The 14,559-nt window shown below is 36.9% G+C and overlaps 3 protein-coding genes and 1 non-coding gene across 6 annotated transcripts; 2 read left to right on the top strand and 2 right to left on the bottom strand.

The window, feature by feature from the left end:
* The first annotated feature begins 3,708 nt into the window (after window positions 1-3,708).
* On the top strand, window positions 3,709-4,430 carry LOC126591742 (copper transporter 1-like). The gene has a single exon (XM_050257425.1). It carries the CDS (start codon window positions 3,885-3,887, stop codon window positions 4,260-4,262), a length of 378 nt encoding a protein of 125 aa, XP_050113382.1. The 5' UTR covers window positions 3,709-3,884; the 3' UTR covers window positions 4,263-4,430.
* Window positions 4,431-6,140: 1,710 nt separating this feature from the next.
* On the top strand, window positions 6,141-7,157 carry LOC126592513 (copper transporter 2-like). Its single transcript, XM_050258212.1, has one exon. It carries the CDS (start codon window positions 6,355-6,357, stop codon window positions 6,781-6,783), a length of 429 nt encoding a protein of 142 aa, XP_050114169.1. The 5' UTR covers window positions 6,141-6,354; the 3' UTR covers window positions 6,784-7,157.
* A 1,028-nt stretch (window positions 7,158-8,185) lies between these two features.
* On the bottom strand, window positions 8,186-8,289 carry LOC126594653 (U6 spliceosomal RNA). The gene has a single exon (XR_007613384.1). It is a non-coding gene; the product is annotated as a U6 spliceosomal RNA (small nuclear RNA).
* A 313-nt stretch (window positions 8,290-8,602) lies between these two features.
* On the bottom strand, window positions 8,603-14,559 carry LOC126593910 (peptidyl-prolyl cis-trans isomerase PASTICCINO1-like). Of its 3 annotated transcripts, none has more exons than XM_050260080.1 (21): window positions 14,417-14,559; window positions 14,224-14,326; window positions 14,056-14,140; window positions 13,862-13,931; window positions 13,508-13,605; window positions 13,290-13,412; window positions 13,131-13,163; window positions 12,957-13,015; window positions 12,766-12,850; window positions 12,332-12,490; window positions 12,119-12,176; window positions 11,741-11,889; window positions 11,496-11,593; window positions 11,263-11,332; window positions 10,732-10,791; window positions 10,491-10,547; window positions 9,752-9,820; window positions 9,495-9,665; window positions 9,281-9,382; window positions 9,125-9,196; window positions 8,603-9,034 (listed from the first exon to the last, which is right to left on the bottom strand). In XM_050260080.1, the coding sequence occupies exons 2-21, from the start codon at window positions 14,298-14,300 to the stop codon at window positions 8,774-8,776; spliced, it is 1,956 nt and encodes a 651-aa protein (XP_050116037.1). In that variant the 5' UTR covers window positions 14,301-14,326; window positions 14,417-14,559; the 3' UTR covers window positions 8,603-8,773. The 3 variants fall into 3 exon arrangements, with proteins under 3 accessions (XP_050116037.1, XP_050116038.1, XP_050116039.1); XM_050260081.1 differs by having other exon boundaries at window positions 9,495-9,572; XM_050260082.1 differs by lacking the exons at window positions 14,056-14,140; window positions 14,224-14,326; window positions 14,417-14,559 and having other exon boundaries at window positions 13,508-13,606; window positions 13,846-13,931.

The following is a 14,559-nucleotide window of genomic DNA, read 5'->3' as shown; positions in this document are numbered from 1 at the left end:
AACGGCCCTTGAAGAAACATTCATCCTCAAGATCAAGCCCCAACGGCTCCTTGAAGATCCGCTCAAATCCACCTTCAAAGATCAAGCCCACGGCCCTTTGAAGAAACTTCCAACTGTTCATCTAAGATCAAGCCTCGACGGCCCTTGGATCAACGAAACACCCACAAATACACACCTTACGGAGATCGAATCAGAGGATCAAAATAGAGAGAGATTGTAACCCAAAATCATCAAAAATACAAATATTTGTTTGCGCACGTCGTTCTTGTCTCTTTCGTTTCAGGAATTTTCCGTGTTCACACATATTTGGTGGCCGAAAATGAAAAATATTTCGCCAAGTCAAAAATATTTGGAGAAAATTCTTTATTCGGCCTAGGGCGAAATCAATTTCAAAATTTTGTTATTACAAGATCTTGGCTTGGAATAAAGCATCGTTGGTCTCCTCCTAACTATGGTTCGGCCACTTTTATTTCCATTTAGAAAAAAATAAAATAAAATTTATTTTCTTAATCATCTGGCTAATTAAGCTGATGCATAAGAAAATAAGGGGAGCAATAACAGTGCGGCAATCCAAATATTAGTTGGTCGAGGAAGCAATCCAGACTTATATATATTAGTTTAGGCCGAATATATGTATCTAAAAGAAGAAAAAAAAAAGTTGCTTTCGGCCGAAGTGGCCGAAGAAAAAAAAAATAAATAAATAAATAAAGTTTTGCCGAATGAAAGAAGTTTGGCCGAATGCTATATATATATATATATATATATAGGCTATATTCTCCTCGGCCTCGACTTCGGCTCGCTTTACAAAACTGTATATAACATACATGCTGAACTCGGCAAGGCATTATTGCCGAGTATGGGATCATTCATGTATACATGTATATGGCCATTCGGCTTGCCGTCTACATAATATATATATATTTTCAAGCCAACATCATTATGGCCTGGTGCCATGCGTGTGTGTGTGTGTGTGTGTGTGTGTGTCCTGAATAGAAGCTTTTGGCCGAATGGCAACCTTATGCATGCAATCACACAATAATTTCAGCATAAATGCAAAACTCGGCCAAATCGTCAACCTTGGCCTAATTTGCCAAGATTCTCACTGAGCTCGGCAGGTCTGTTAAATTTTTGCCGAGTCATGTATTGAAAAGGTTTTTGTTGTTTGATGAATTGTCCCTTTGTGGTAAATGAGTTGGTTTCAATGTCTTTCGGTTTCATGAATGCTCGGGTGTGGTGGATTTGTCGAGTGTTCAAAAAGTATAATTTCCTTAATCATTCAGCTTACGAGCCGAAGCTCAAGGAAACTAGGGGGCAATGTTTGGACCCAAATTTACACCATCGGCTCGAGTAATCGAGGCCGTTGAGTAAGTATAGCTTCACACAGTTGGGTAGGAAAAGTTAGGATAATTTTGTTGTTGTTATGGGATAATATTATGACGTTTAATCATAATAATTATCTTTTAATAATGAATTATCTTGACACTTTTCTTGTACGAGATAAATGCGGCGCAAGCTGTATTGAAGCAAGCATAACAGTTAGATTTAATTTGGGATTCTTAGCATTCAACACGGGTGAGGATAGTCCTAGCATGTGGTGGCATCAATTAGTAACCAAGGTGGAGTCTAATTTGAAAGATTACCTATACGTGGAGAAAGGTAATGAGATGCAAGCAAGATGGGAATGGATTTCTTGAAATTGTTATTATCTAATTCAGGATTGGTGATAATGATTAAATGTTATCATGCACGTGGCTTGGTGCTGATCAAGATGATGGAATAATCATGTACTTTCGTGGGAAATGAGCCAACTCATGCAATTCATGCATGTGTGGGGTAATCAGCACAAGAGTATAAGGAAAATATGCGATAATTCGAGAGGTTTAGTCTCAGTTGGTTTTTAGGAAATCATCAAAGCCACGGGATCCATTTGGGATAATTCGAGAAGTTTAAGTCTCGGTCGGTTTCTAAGGTTAAGTTATCATGCATACTTGAGAGAATATTCCCATTATTTACATCGACAATCCTAGTGTTCTGCTACTATAAATACAAGGGGTCATGCATCATTCGAGGACCTCCAATTCAACACACAGCTGCCCTGCGCAAACTCTCTCAACGACTTGAGATTTTTTATTTTCTCCTTTCGCTGACACATCTTCCGTTGGCATCAACAGCACTGTGAAAGCAACCGGTGATATCTTCAGTTGGCATAGATAGCTCTGTCGCCGTAGAATCAGCCGATCTCGCATCATTTTCCGTTGGCATCAACAGCACTGCGGCGAGGACGGTTGGTTACCTATCCAAGTCTCGGTCAAGAAGGATTTCTGAATCCTTATTGATCGAGGTCATCTCATTAGCCTTCTCGGCGAAGTGAAGTGTTACAGTTTACTGAGCTCAGCGCATTGCACGCCGAGTTATTTTATGACTGGATACTCTCAAGTAGGATTCAGAGTTCGGCATTCAGACGACCGAACCACGTTCATTATTAAGACTCAAATCTGCTTTAAGTATTTGTGCCCTTACAATTTGGTGTCGATTCGGCATGAGTTTACTCTGACGAATACCATCACTATGACCGAATCCAACGACGGCGATTTGTGAACTTCGTAAGAATAGTAGCCTTGTCTTCAAGTTCGAGAACCCAAGAGGCCGAGACGTGTTCCTTCCTCGGTCATAATCGTGAGACGCAGAAGTCAGCCGCGCACCCAACGCAACATCAACAAATTTACTCCTCGGCTGAGCTCGGCCGACGAGTTGGCACGCCCTGCATTCATCGAAGGACGTAGTTAGCTTATAGATTACTCGGCATGCGCACCACGTAAGCTTGGTAGTTTTTAGGGTCAACAAGATGTTATTTTATAAAGGAAATGGGTGTAAAGATAACTTAACCTTTTGAATAGGGTTTGAGATGGTAGTTTAAGTAATAAATTTGGGTTTAAAAAAAAATTAATTCTTTAATAAAAAACAATATGGGTGAAGAGAGTAAGTTGATTGTGGAAAGAGGTTACATGAGTTCAAATAAAATTTTCCTTTACATTTTTGTTTGTGTAAGTGCACTTGAGTGCATTGGCACTACTAACTGCATGTTTGTAATATTCCTGAATTAGAACTGTATTAATAAAATAACTTAACGAAAGTTTTATACATTCACTTCATGATTTGGTGAACAGAAATGTTAGTACGCTCTTATTTTTATTTTTTTATTGTTGTACGATGATTTAAATCGTTTATTTTTAATTTCACATCAACTCTATCCAAAATTAATCAAATGAGAAATCATTAGTCATATGATGATTATCCAATAAATGGATAAATAATGTTATTCATTTAAAAATAGAAAATTCGACAACGTTAATTGGATAGTTAAATTAATTTGGTTGATTTTAGCATAGTTGATATTTAAAGAGTGAACTAAAAAGTTGATAGTTTCGATTATCGTGGAACATTTGGAGGAAAAGGTAGAATGAAAAGGTCTGACCATAAAGATAGTAATGAAACATAAATATAATAAAAATAGGTTTTGTGGCTTAAGTTTCTATCAATTGTGAAGTGAATAACATATGATGGATCTACAGTTTCAGATCAGAATAAATGATGTAACTAGTGAATTTCAAAAGAGAGCTTATTGTCATAGTTGGGCTTTACCTTCTCATCAATTTAAAGCATATAACAACATCTTAGCTTCTTAGCACCAACTCCAAATGTGTTTAATTATACCCATCTTTGGAAGAACTCTAGAGCGGCCATTTGTCCCTCGGCCCTTGTAATCACCTCCAAACCAAGTCCCAACAACATTGTTTTCCACACTTGCATGTCTTGTTTGTAGCTATATTACACCAAAAACTACAAGAAAACCTTGCAATGCCCAAATCTCAAGCAAGGAAAGGATGGAGGACATGATGAAGATGAACATGCAGATGAACTTCCACTGGGGAAATGAGGCTACAATCCTATTCAAAGGCTGGCCTAACGAAAGCACTGGCATGTACATATTGGCTTTACTGTTTGTGTTTGTGCTAGCCTTTGCTATGGAAACTTTGTCTGCCTGGCCCGTTGTCAAACCTAGCATGAACCCGATTGTGGCGGGGATCACTCATGCGTCCATTTACGCTGTTCGAATTGGCATGGGGTACTTGGTCATGCTCGCTGTCATGTCATTCAACGCCGGAATCTTCATAGTCGCTGTGGCAGGCCACACCTTCGGGTACTTTATAGTCAAGGCCAGTGCTCTTGTTCTTGCCAAACCAGCTGCTTCCCCAGCCTAGTTGAAATTTGATTTTGTTATGCCTAGTTGATGATCTGATTTAGTTTTACCTTTTGTCAATGAATAGTTTTACCTTTAATATTTCAAGAAAATAGCTTTGATTCATCATTTGTAAGGCTAATTAAGCAAACAATTGAGGAGGATATGTCATATATTGCAAAGATCTCTAAATTTTCACCTTATTCTATAATGTAAAACATCTTGTGTTCTCCTAACAATCAATCATGGAAGTATTTTCACAGAGAAAACAAATGGAGAGAGTTACTATTTAAATCTAATCATTAGAGGAGGTCCAATTTCAACTCGCATGGATGCAACAATGATATATATAATGTCCCTACCACTAGAACCAAGTAGAAACAATTATGTAGGATTTAACCATCGTACATATATCTTTGCTTGCGCATGCAAACAAGTGCATCTCCAGTTTTTTGGTCATTGAACCTAGAAATTCATGGTCTGATCCTTGAATTTACCTAAGCCCTGCTGATTCAAAACTAATTAACTATAAATTCAGGATAATGTCGTATTGTTGTTGGAGAACAATTTAGAAACAAAAAATAATATAAATACAAAACTGAAATACTTATACTTTATTATTAAAAAAATACTTGCAATACAAAATGAAATTACACAATAAATACAGAAATTAAAATGATACTAACTTGAATGAATCAAAGGTAGAGGCTAGTGCATGTCCTTCGAACAGTATTTCTGTCTCACTTTTGTACTTGTGATTCTACAACATCTACTCACCAGGATACAACTACCTAATTCTACAACCCGCACTGGATTATAGAATTCTAGTGAATTGCTTTGTGTGTTTACTCTCTAAGAATTTTGTACGGAAGAAAAGGAGGAAGAAAAGATGATTTACGATGGAATTGAGGACTCCAGTTATATAGGTTCTTTCATACCTCTTCAAATACCTTGTGGATGTATCTAAAACTATACAAGTTGTGTCTATTAATCAAAACGTTTTTAATTAATTTAATTAAAAACTTAATTCAAAATTAAAACTAATTGATCAGATTAATTTTAATTCTTAATTAATTAATATTAATTAATATTAATGTTATTGTTAATATTATGATATAATCATCAAGACTAATTCATACCATTAGTGAGTAATCTAAGTCTCAATTCTTATTCCAAATGATCCAACATCTAATCATTAATAAAGAAGACTAAATTAATATAAGGACTTTAAGTTTCCTTGAGTTCCCGGGACTTAAAAGGAGCTCAAAACTCCAATAATTGTTTCTTTAGAAGTTTGCAAAACACAGCTCTACCACTAGGTGGCAGTATGGTTAGATCATATGGTGCACGGAATCGTACCTCTCCTAGACTCCTATCCTGAAATACCAAAGACGATTAAGTTATTAGATTCCACTAATCCTGTATTGTTTGATACGTCAAATCCTTATTAGTTCTATCAGCTTTATTTCTGTCATTTCCTTTATACGTGCCCACTCCTCCACTCCACTTTCTAAGCACCATTGAATCTTTTTATTTCCTTCTCCAATGTAAATTTAATGGACCAACGTAATGATCTTGGCCTAGATATATGATTTATTCTCGGACTGTGGATCTGAACGAAACGTTATATATATTTTGGTTTTGAAAAATTGATGTTCTAACTATACTAATTTATTGAAAACTGAAATTCAAACTTAAATGTGTAAAGATAGACACATTACATAACCAACTAACCTAATTCACATATGTCATATATCACATTAGAATAAACTTGTTCAAAGTTTTATGTTTAGTATGACAACGCAAGTTACAGAATATCTTGAAAAGTTTAATATAGTGGAACTGTGGAAATCGTAAAATTACATTAAAAGCCATATGAAACAAACAAAAGCCATTGTAAAATAAACAGAAGGCCACTCATCTCTCAAACCTCGATCGTCATCACCCCAAACGTCGTTGCTTTCCAGCTCCTCCATTTATATAATATACACTAAAATCAAGAAGAAAAAATCACCTTCCATTGCCACCAAAACCAGATTCATCCGAAGTAATCCAACCTCAAAATCTCAAACCTCTTTTTCTCTCTGTCTCTGTCTCTCTCTCTCGAGAGAGAAATGGACGACATGCCAAATATGTCTCCTCCGCCCAAGGGCGACCTGACGAACACAACTTATGGTACCATGATGATGAGCAGCGGCCTCACATGGGGCAAAGATGTCATCATCCTCTTCCCCAAGTGGCCTGACAACAACCTCGGCATGTACGTCTTGGCTCTCTTCTTCATCTTCCTCCTCGCTGTCGCGGTCGAGGTATTGTCCGTTTTGCCCAAACACAGACCGGCCGCCAAACCCTACCTATCCCTCCTCGGTCAGACAGGCGTCCACACCTTTCGTACCGGTTTGGCTTACCTGGTCATGCTCTCTGTCATGTCATTCAATATTGGAATCCTCATCGCCGCCGTGGCCGGCCATGCACTAGGTTTCTTCATCGTTAAGGTTCGTGATCATGGCCAACACCCCGACTCGCCCGAGCCCAAAGTTTGATTTGTCTTCTTGTTGTTGATCGGTGCTTAAGTTTGTGTGGGTGCTTGGGTTTGTTTCTATCTTCTTTTTTTGTTGGTCTGTTATGTAGTGCGTGACTATATTTAACGGGAAATATTTTTGCTCATTATCTAATTTATTATTGTCATATGAGTTTAAATTTTGACATTTATGTGATTAATAGACATAGATTTCAGAATTTAAATTCATCTAACGATGATAAATAAGATGGTGGTGAGGAAAAGTTGCCCCATATTTTATGTGTGCGCTTGTTGTGGTTGCTTTTTTTTCACCTAAGATTTTCATGTGCTTGTTGTGTTGTGTTTTAGCTAGTTTGCTTGTGGCTCTAATGAACTAATATTTGTATGATTTGCATATTTCTGTTCGAATGAACTAGTATTTGAACTACACCTCAAGAAAATTAGAGGATTCAAAATTAAACGGGAATTCTAGCAGTGGTTATGGAAGAGAAACTTAGAAAGCTTAAGCGAGAAGAAGAAGAGAATTTCGATAAAAAAAATCAGAGAATATCCTTCTGCAATTCTTCCATATATTTCGGGCATACACACTGAGCATGTGAGCTTATAGACCAACAATATAACCGTTGGAGGTGAAAGAGAGATAGACGCATCTCAAAATTCAATCTCAGCCATCCATTACATCCTACACTAAGATTAAGCCCTATGAGACTTAACCCAACACATCACATTCTAACACACAAGCTCAGCCTATGAGCTGAAGCATAACACTAATACAAACTTATAATCTTCTTTAATCAGTTCATCAATTACACACTAACAAATCCTACTTCATTACTCTACCCTTCTCGCACCACTACATCTGATGCACGTGTTACAATTGCAATGCGTTTGATACACGACATCAGCATGCCAAACACATCACTATAGTGAGGCTCATTTGGTAAATAAGATTGGACTAAGCTAAATAAATTAAAGGAAAACTAATGAAAAGGGCTTGAAAACTTTGAGTTTTAATGATAAGGACAAAATAAAGGGTAAAGTGAATAGTACCAGGATTGACTTTTTAGTGTAAAAATATGGTTTTTCGTTAAAGTGAACAGTACCGGGTGCTTTTCGTTAAAGTTCCCATAAATTAAGGCATGTTGACTATTGAAATTAATAAAAAAGTCCAAATAGGTAGAGTTAGATTACTCATAATCGAAACTTATTCCAATCCCCACAAACTGGTAAAACATCAATACCTCATAACTTATCCTTTTTTTTTTTGAATTAGAAGTTTTAATACCCACAAAATTATGAACCTTCACCTCAGCCTTCAAATCTTATTTCAACGTATCTTATAAGTAATCCAATCCAATCTAATCATAATCATAATCAATACCTTAGAACTTATCCCTAACCTTTTTGTTTTTTTTTTGAACAAAAAACTTTTGGACAATTTCTCGATTTATGCATGTCATCCCTACACAAGGACCATGCTAATCTTCTTCTATATTGTTCCAATTTCATCGGACATCCCCAAAGGGACAAATGATGAACCTTTTAAGTATTGAGTAATCATTACAATTAAGCAAATTTGTCATCGTCAGAAATGTATAAACTAGAATTATATTTGTCTTTAACTTGGGATTAGGAGAAACAAATAGATCAATGGATGGATTAAGGACATTTGACTCTCGCAGTAACAGCAACCGTCCATGAGATCTCGTTCGTGATTGGTCAGTGGAGCTCAGCCTACCTGAACCAGTTGACTTGATTATTGCTAAGTTGACTTGACTATTGCTATTGATGCTGTAAAGAACAAGACCGGTTCACGGTTTATGGGACCCTTGACAAAATCATTAAAGAAGTTAAAACATTAATTTCCATGATTTCCACTGTTTGTGGAGTATAGAAAGCTCTATAGTCTACAATTGTTGACACTTGACTATACTTCTAGAACCTGTCAATAATCGAACCTCCGGTGGGGCCGACGGCCGGAACAGCGTCGCAACGTTAATTTGAGACGTTGATCACAAAATCGCACATCCAGGCCGCCCTAGGGCTGCAAGTAGTCTTTTAGGCCAGAGTAGAGAGAACCAGGATGTTCTGGGAGGGTCATCCACAGTTTCATGAGATTCGTCTGAATTATCTCCGCCGGAATCCTCCTTATCATCACTCTTAGGGTTCTCTACTGCAGGCTGATCTACGTCTTCAGTTCCAACCTCTGCAATTTCCCCTGGCTTCTTGTCAAATAGGCCCTTAAATTGTTTCCGTACCTTCTTCTCAACTTCCTGATTATAAATGGCGAGACAATGACAATCGCATAAACAATTTCCGCTCCGTCTCACAAATCATAAACAAATTGTTGCTGATCAACTCACCTGTTCTTTCTGTTTAACTTTTAGCAGAGCAGCTGTAGCATCAGGTTCAGTTGACTTGTCTAGTTTAATCATCTAAAAGCATCGAGAAGCGAATTTAAAAAGGAATAACAGGAATTTAATCAATAAAAATATCACTGTATTATTTACAAGCATTACCGTGTTGAAGTCACGCTTTGCTTCCTCGAAATCCCCAAGAGTTATGTAGGCCATACCTCGGCGGTAAAGAGCCTTGACATGTCCAGGGTTCGCTTCTAAAACCTAGATGTTCCATCGGGAATGCATTACAAATCAAAGTGAAAAGACTTGACTTCGGACAACATTACCAATTATCCAGACCTTTATCTTTCAATATGAAAGTAGCAATACATACCTTGTTGCATGTCTCAATGGATTTTCTGCATTCTCCCATCTTCAGGAAGCATGCAGCAACATTCAGATGTAACAGATTCTTCAAACATTCAAAAGAGAACCAATTATGAGTCCTCGACATATAGTTATCAACCACACAGGTTGTGCAGCTCGACTTAGAGAAAGAAGATGTCTACTATTACAAGATACAAGAATTAAGCAATTACAGAAAATTATATATACAGAGGATAAAATCAATCAGCATGGTATAATGGTTACCCTTGTATTTGCAAATATTTTCCCCTCTTCATCATCTTGAGGATTAACATGATTAAATTCCCTAAGTACCTGCATAAAAACCATCCGACAGATAAGATCATACGCCTATAAAGGACGAGGGACACATTTTGAATGGCTTGGAGCAGAAAGTAGATTATGATTTCATAGAATGACAAATCATAAAAAATAAAAGATTTTGATCAGAATGTAGTATTATCACCCATCCATAAAAAAAATCAAATTAAATTGGGTTATACTTGAACAGAAACAGAGTTAATGGCAGTTAGATTCCAGGAATACAACTCAAATCATAAGATAAACTGTGGCTGTGTAGATTCCAGGAATACAACTCAAATCATAAGATAAACTGTGGCTGTGAACTCCTAGAAAAAAAAAATCAGTTTTGTAACAAGCAACAGCAAACTTGCAATGACATTAATTGACAGACAACCTCAGTAAGAAAACATGCTTCTATACGAAGGTAGAATGGACCCACACCCAATAAGCTCAAATGAACCCTTCTCATAATTAGAATGGATTCTGGTCTGGTTCAGTATGGAATGAAATTATAATCATGGAATCGACTTGATCATCAGATTATAGATAATTAAGTTCATAACCCTAGCCCATTCCCATTTTGGGTGGAACATATCTACTAATTCTTTGGTTCCAATTAGTAGGAGGGATCTAGAATATACACGTAATTTAAGGGTGAAGCATGAAAGCAAGGGCACATTACCTTGTCATACTTAGCCTTAGCAAGTTCAAATTTTCCTTCTTTGAATAGCCTGTTTCCCTGAAACGAATATAGGGTCGAAGAAGTCAAGCTTTATACCACCAGAACAATTTAATTCTGAAGATTAGCATGAAAGCACGAAACTGAGCACCGACAAAGCTTTGATGCAATAAGATTCTGGGTCAATATATCATTAGCTGTTTACGGTTTGATGCAATAACCACTTAATGTTAATAATAAATACCGTATTTCTAATCTTCTCTGCTTCCTCCATTATGCTTTGAAAATTTAAACCAGTCCAATCCTGCAATGAGTTTGAGAATTAGGCATTAATCACATTGGTAGCGTAGAGCTTAAAAGTAGGGACCTACAGAAGAAGAAAAAAAACTCAATGCATAGTTAAGACAAATGTCCAGCTAACCAGAAAAAACATACGAGCATGTCTAGTTATGCATAGTTTAGTCACAGACTCACATCAGCACCTAAAGCATTTAGAGTGCCCATAATTAAGTATTCCTCCATCAAGAACCAGTAGAGGTAATTTTAAAGACAAAGTACACAACCACTTTGAAGTTACTTTAAGCCAAAAGCTAATTCTCGAAGGTCAGAATTTCATCTCATATTGAAGCAACTGCTTGACAGAAAGTTAACACTAACATGAACAATTAAAATTATCAACCACAAATATCCAGAAACCATAACCCTACCAAATTACAAACATTATCAAAACAATTTATTTTTTAAAACAAAACTTCGAAGAAAAACTTAAGATTACCTTTGGCATCTCAAACCCAAGAAGCTCAATTTCCCATTGAATATGAGCACCCTCAGGAACATTAGCAGGCCTATGATATGGAAAGAAAAGCAGTGATACACTTGAACTGGAAAAACAATAGAAACAATGGCAGGAGACTTCCATTTGTGTGTCTAGGTGTTACATTTTAGGATACTATTTATTATCAATTATGATAGAAATTATAAATGGTAAGCTAGAATTCTCAAAATAACCTAGGAAATTTGTCATATGCATAATCAGGAGGGCATGTGACGAGAGCTATCTCTTCAGGCACCATCAAACGAACACACATTTCAAATCCCTCGGGCACCTATCATACAACATAAAAGTTTCAATGCAATGAATTTCCGACTAATCACCATTCATATAGAGAGTGGATACAGACGCACACATATTGCACAAACTGAAAAAGTGAAGACAAACTAAGCATTCTTCATAAAGCTTATGGACAACTCACAAGGCCTTCTCCAGAACAAAACTCCAAAGGCTGACCATCGTTATCAACTCTTGTATCATAGAAGATTGTCTTTTCCTCATTAAGAAGCATACCCTTATAATGGACGCGTAGTAGGCTGTCGTGAAGAGGGCAATCCATAGGAAACTCACCTAATTGTTCAAGAAATATAATAGAAACATTACACTTCATGCATAAATATAACTTATGTAGATAAAAGATCCGTGAAGACCAAAAAAACTACCATTTGAAAAGGAACAGAGTCAATGACTCAATTGGGAAAATCTGACATGAAAATAATGGAAAATCATGTAGCACGTCTCAATTTATGTTTTTAAGAAACCTTGATTTCACTGGGAACATAAAATTCTTGAACCACACCTTTTCCATCATGAATACGACGTTTTATCAGGCGCCCATCACCAAGCATGTCACGCACCTGATAATACAGAACCATAAAGCTAGATCAGAACTTGACCACCCTATAAAAGCATATATCCTTGCCAACTTTGCTATACAAATGATTACATAAAGAAGAAAACAAAGAGACATGAAGAGGCAACTTGATTTATGATACAGAAGAACTTTGCACACCTGAATAAAGTGGGCAAGCTCTACTTCAAAATGAACTTCCTCAACACCTTCTACCCCAGGCAGGAAAGGAGATGGAGTTAAGTACTTGCTGGTCACGTATATTATTGCTTTCTCTTCCCGTGTCATTGTACCAATTCCCATCTCAAGACCTTTAGGTACCTAGTTTATATTCAAAGAAATTGGAGTGAATAATATAATGTAGTAGCAATTAGAGTAATATCCAAATTGACTTTTTCCCCACTTATCCTAAAATCTTGTGTGGTCTGATTACTTCTAGTCTTAATGTACTCTTTAGTGTATGAAAGAAGAAAATTAGCACCAAAAATGCAATTTAAACCCATCATATAAGTACAGCTAAGAGCAATGTCACATGAAACAAAACAAATGAACGACTCAACACCAACAAAGCAAGTAATGAGAAATCAGTTACCAACCTCTGACTTTCCAAAATTAAAGAAAAATGGCTCTCCTTGAGTACGTGAAACAAGCACTTTTCCATCACCTGTCTTTGCAGAAATCCTGAAAACAACCATATACCTCCCTTAGAACGTTTCCACACATTCATATTTACAGTTCATTAGAGCAACAGAATACTTATTGGGAAGGGAAAAAAATAGGTGTTTACCAGGCTTTTACTTCATAAGGTTCCCTTGGTGATTCCCAACCCTGACCTTCAGTTATTATCTACATTATAGCGATTCACATCAATCATAATCGAACAAATATTCTGAAAGCGTTTGTGAGTTATATCAGCATGCTTCTAAGTCAGAACAAAAGTGCAACAATTAATTTCCCATACCTTCTTTACAACTCCCAAGTCATCACTAACGACCTGAAAATTAACCAAAATGAAATAAATAAGATCAGAACCAATGAGTAGCCTAGTGCATTGACCACCGTCCAATCAATTGTACTGCAAGCAATTTCAAGCATGAGATTTCTGTTTTGAAATTCTTGCCTTGGCTTTAAAGAAATCTATCATCTCAATTTCAAAATGAAGTTCGTCATCCTTTGGAAAGCCGCTGGGTGCTGAAACTGGGCAATCATCCTCACCGTAGTGCACTTGGGGTTTCATTTTGAACTGAAATAATAAATAATACAATTTGGTAAACATGAGCCAAAGATGCACACATTCATAGGCAAAAGACAAAGCTCACTGAACCAAGACGATATTACCATTGCAACTTCACCCTTCAGCATTGTTGGAAGTCCTTCTAGCAAACCCACTATGATCTTGCTCTTTCCCAAAACATGTCGAATAGGAGTACCCTTGCCTGTAAATAAGTATTTATTCAATTCAATGAACATAACAGAGCATTTTAACATGGAAATTCATTTACTCAAAGTCGAAATAAAATTCGATTTCCAAAAATAAAATGCATTACTTTCGTTCGACAACTTTAGGTAAATCATAGAATACAAGACAACACAAAAGCTATTTAGGGGGAAAACATATAACAAGTGTCATTTACAAGTCCACTAATCTCTATACATACTAAAATCTAATTAGTAGCATGGCACCCAACTTGCCTCCATATTCCGATCGGGACGATTCGACAACAACTCCATCCATTGTTCTAACAGTGGAATGATATACAACCTGCAAAATGCACAACGCAATTTAGCTTTCGCAATTTCCTTCCGTAACGTTATCCACCAAAATTCTTAATGTGACACAATTCAATTGCAGTAATAGCTCATCAAAAATCAACACAAGCTCTAACCTGATAACCATCCGAAGGGGTCGAATCGCCTCCACCGGGCCTTATCACCGCTTTCATCAAAGCTCCGGCCGCTATTTTCTTCCTCCTGAATTAATAAAATCAAATAAAAATCAATGAACTTCAATATAGCATTTCACTACTTGATTCCAATAAAAAAAAAAAAACTACCGTTTCTCATCTTCGGAAGGCTCCTTCGCCTTCTGCTGCGGCGCAACTACCTGCTCGGCAACTTCTTCAACAGCCATCGCCGATCGACGTCAAAACCCGAGCCCTACATGAACAAACAAGCTTCCGCTCAGCTCGACCAGCAAGAGCGGAGATTCCGTACAGTCAATTATCTTCATAATTTCACTCAGCTAACCTGAAATTCGGAAGATCGAGGACGATTCCAGACCCAGTTGACACACGAGTCGTTGATTTTCAAAGCCTCCAGTTCCGCAGCCTCGGTTGATATTTTTACTGCTTTCCCAGTCCCACTTCTTAACAAACGGTTACAAATTGAAC

Source organism: Malus sylvestris, chromosome 12 (genome assembly GCF_916048215.2).
Source record: "Malus sylvestris chromosome 12, drMalSylv7.2, whole genome shotgun sequence".
NCBI classification, from domain to species: domain Eukaryota; kingdom Viridiplantae; phylum Streptophyta; class Magnoliopsida; order Rosales; family Rosaceae; genus Malus; species Malus sylvestris.
This window is presented reverse-complemented; position numbering and strand designations above follow the sequence as displayed.

What these genes read in the sequence shown, in the direction of transcription:
- LOC126591742 (XM_050257425.1), top strand. Translation starts at nt 3,885, where the DNA reads ATGGAGGACATGATGAAGATGAACATGCAGATGAACTTCCACTGGGGA.
- LOC126592513 (XM_050258212.1), top strand. Translation starts at nt 6,355, where the DNA reads ATGGACGACATGCCAAATATGTCTCCTCCGCCCAAGGGCGACCTGACG.
- LOC126593910 (XM_050260080.1), bottom strand. Translation starts at nt 14,300, where the DNA reads ATGGCTGTTGAAGAAGTTGCCGAGCAGGTAGTTGCGCCGCAGCAGAAG. An exon ending in GCATATGACAAATTTCCTAG is followed by an intron (nt 11,333 to 11,495) that starts GTTATTTTGAGA and finishes TCCATATCATAG; the next exon opens with GCCTGCTAATGTTCCTGAGG. An exon ending in CTAAGGCTAAGTATGACAAG is followed by an intron (nt 9,821 to 10,490) that starts GTAATGTGCCCT and finishes GTTTTTATGCAG; the next exon opens with GTACTTAGGGAATTTAATCA.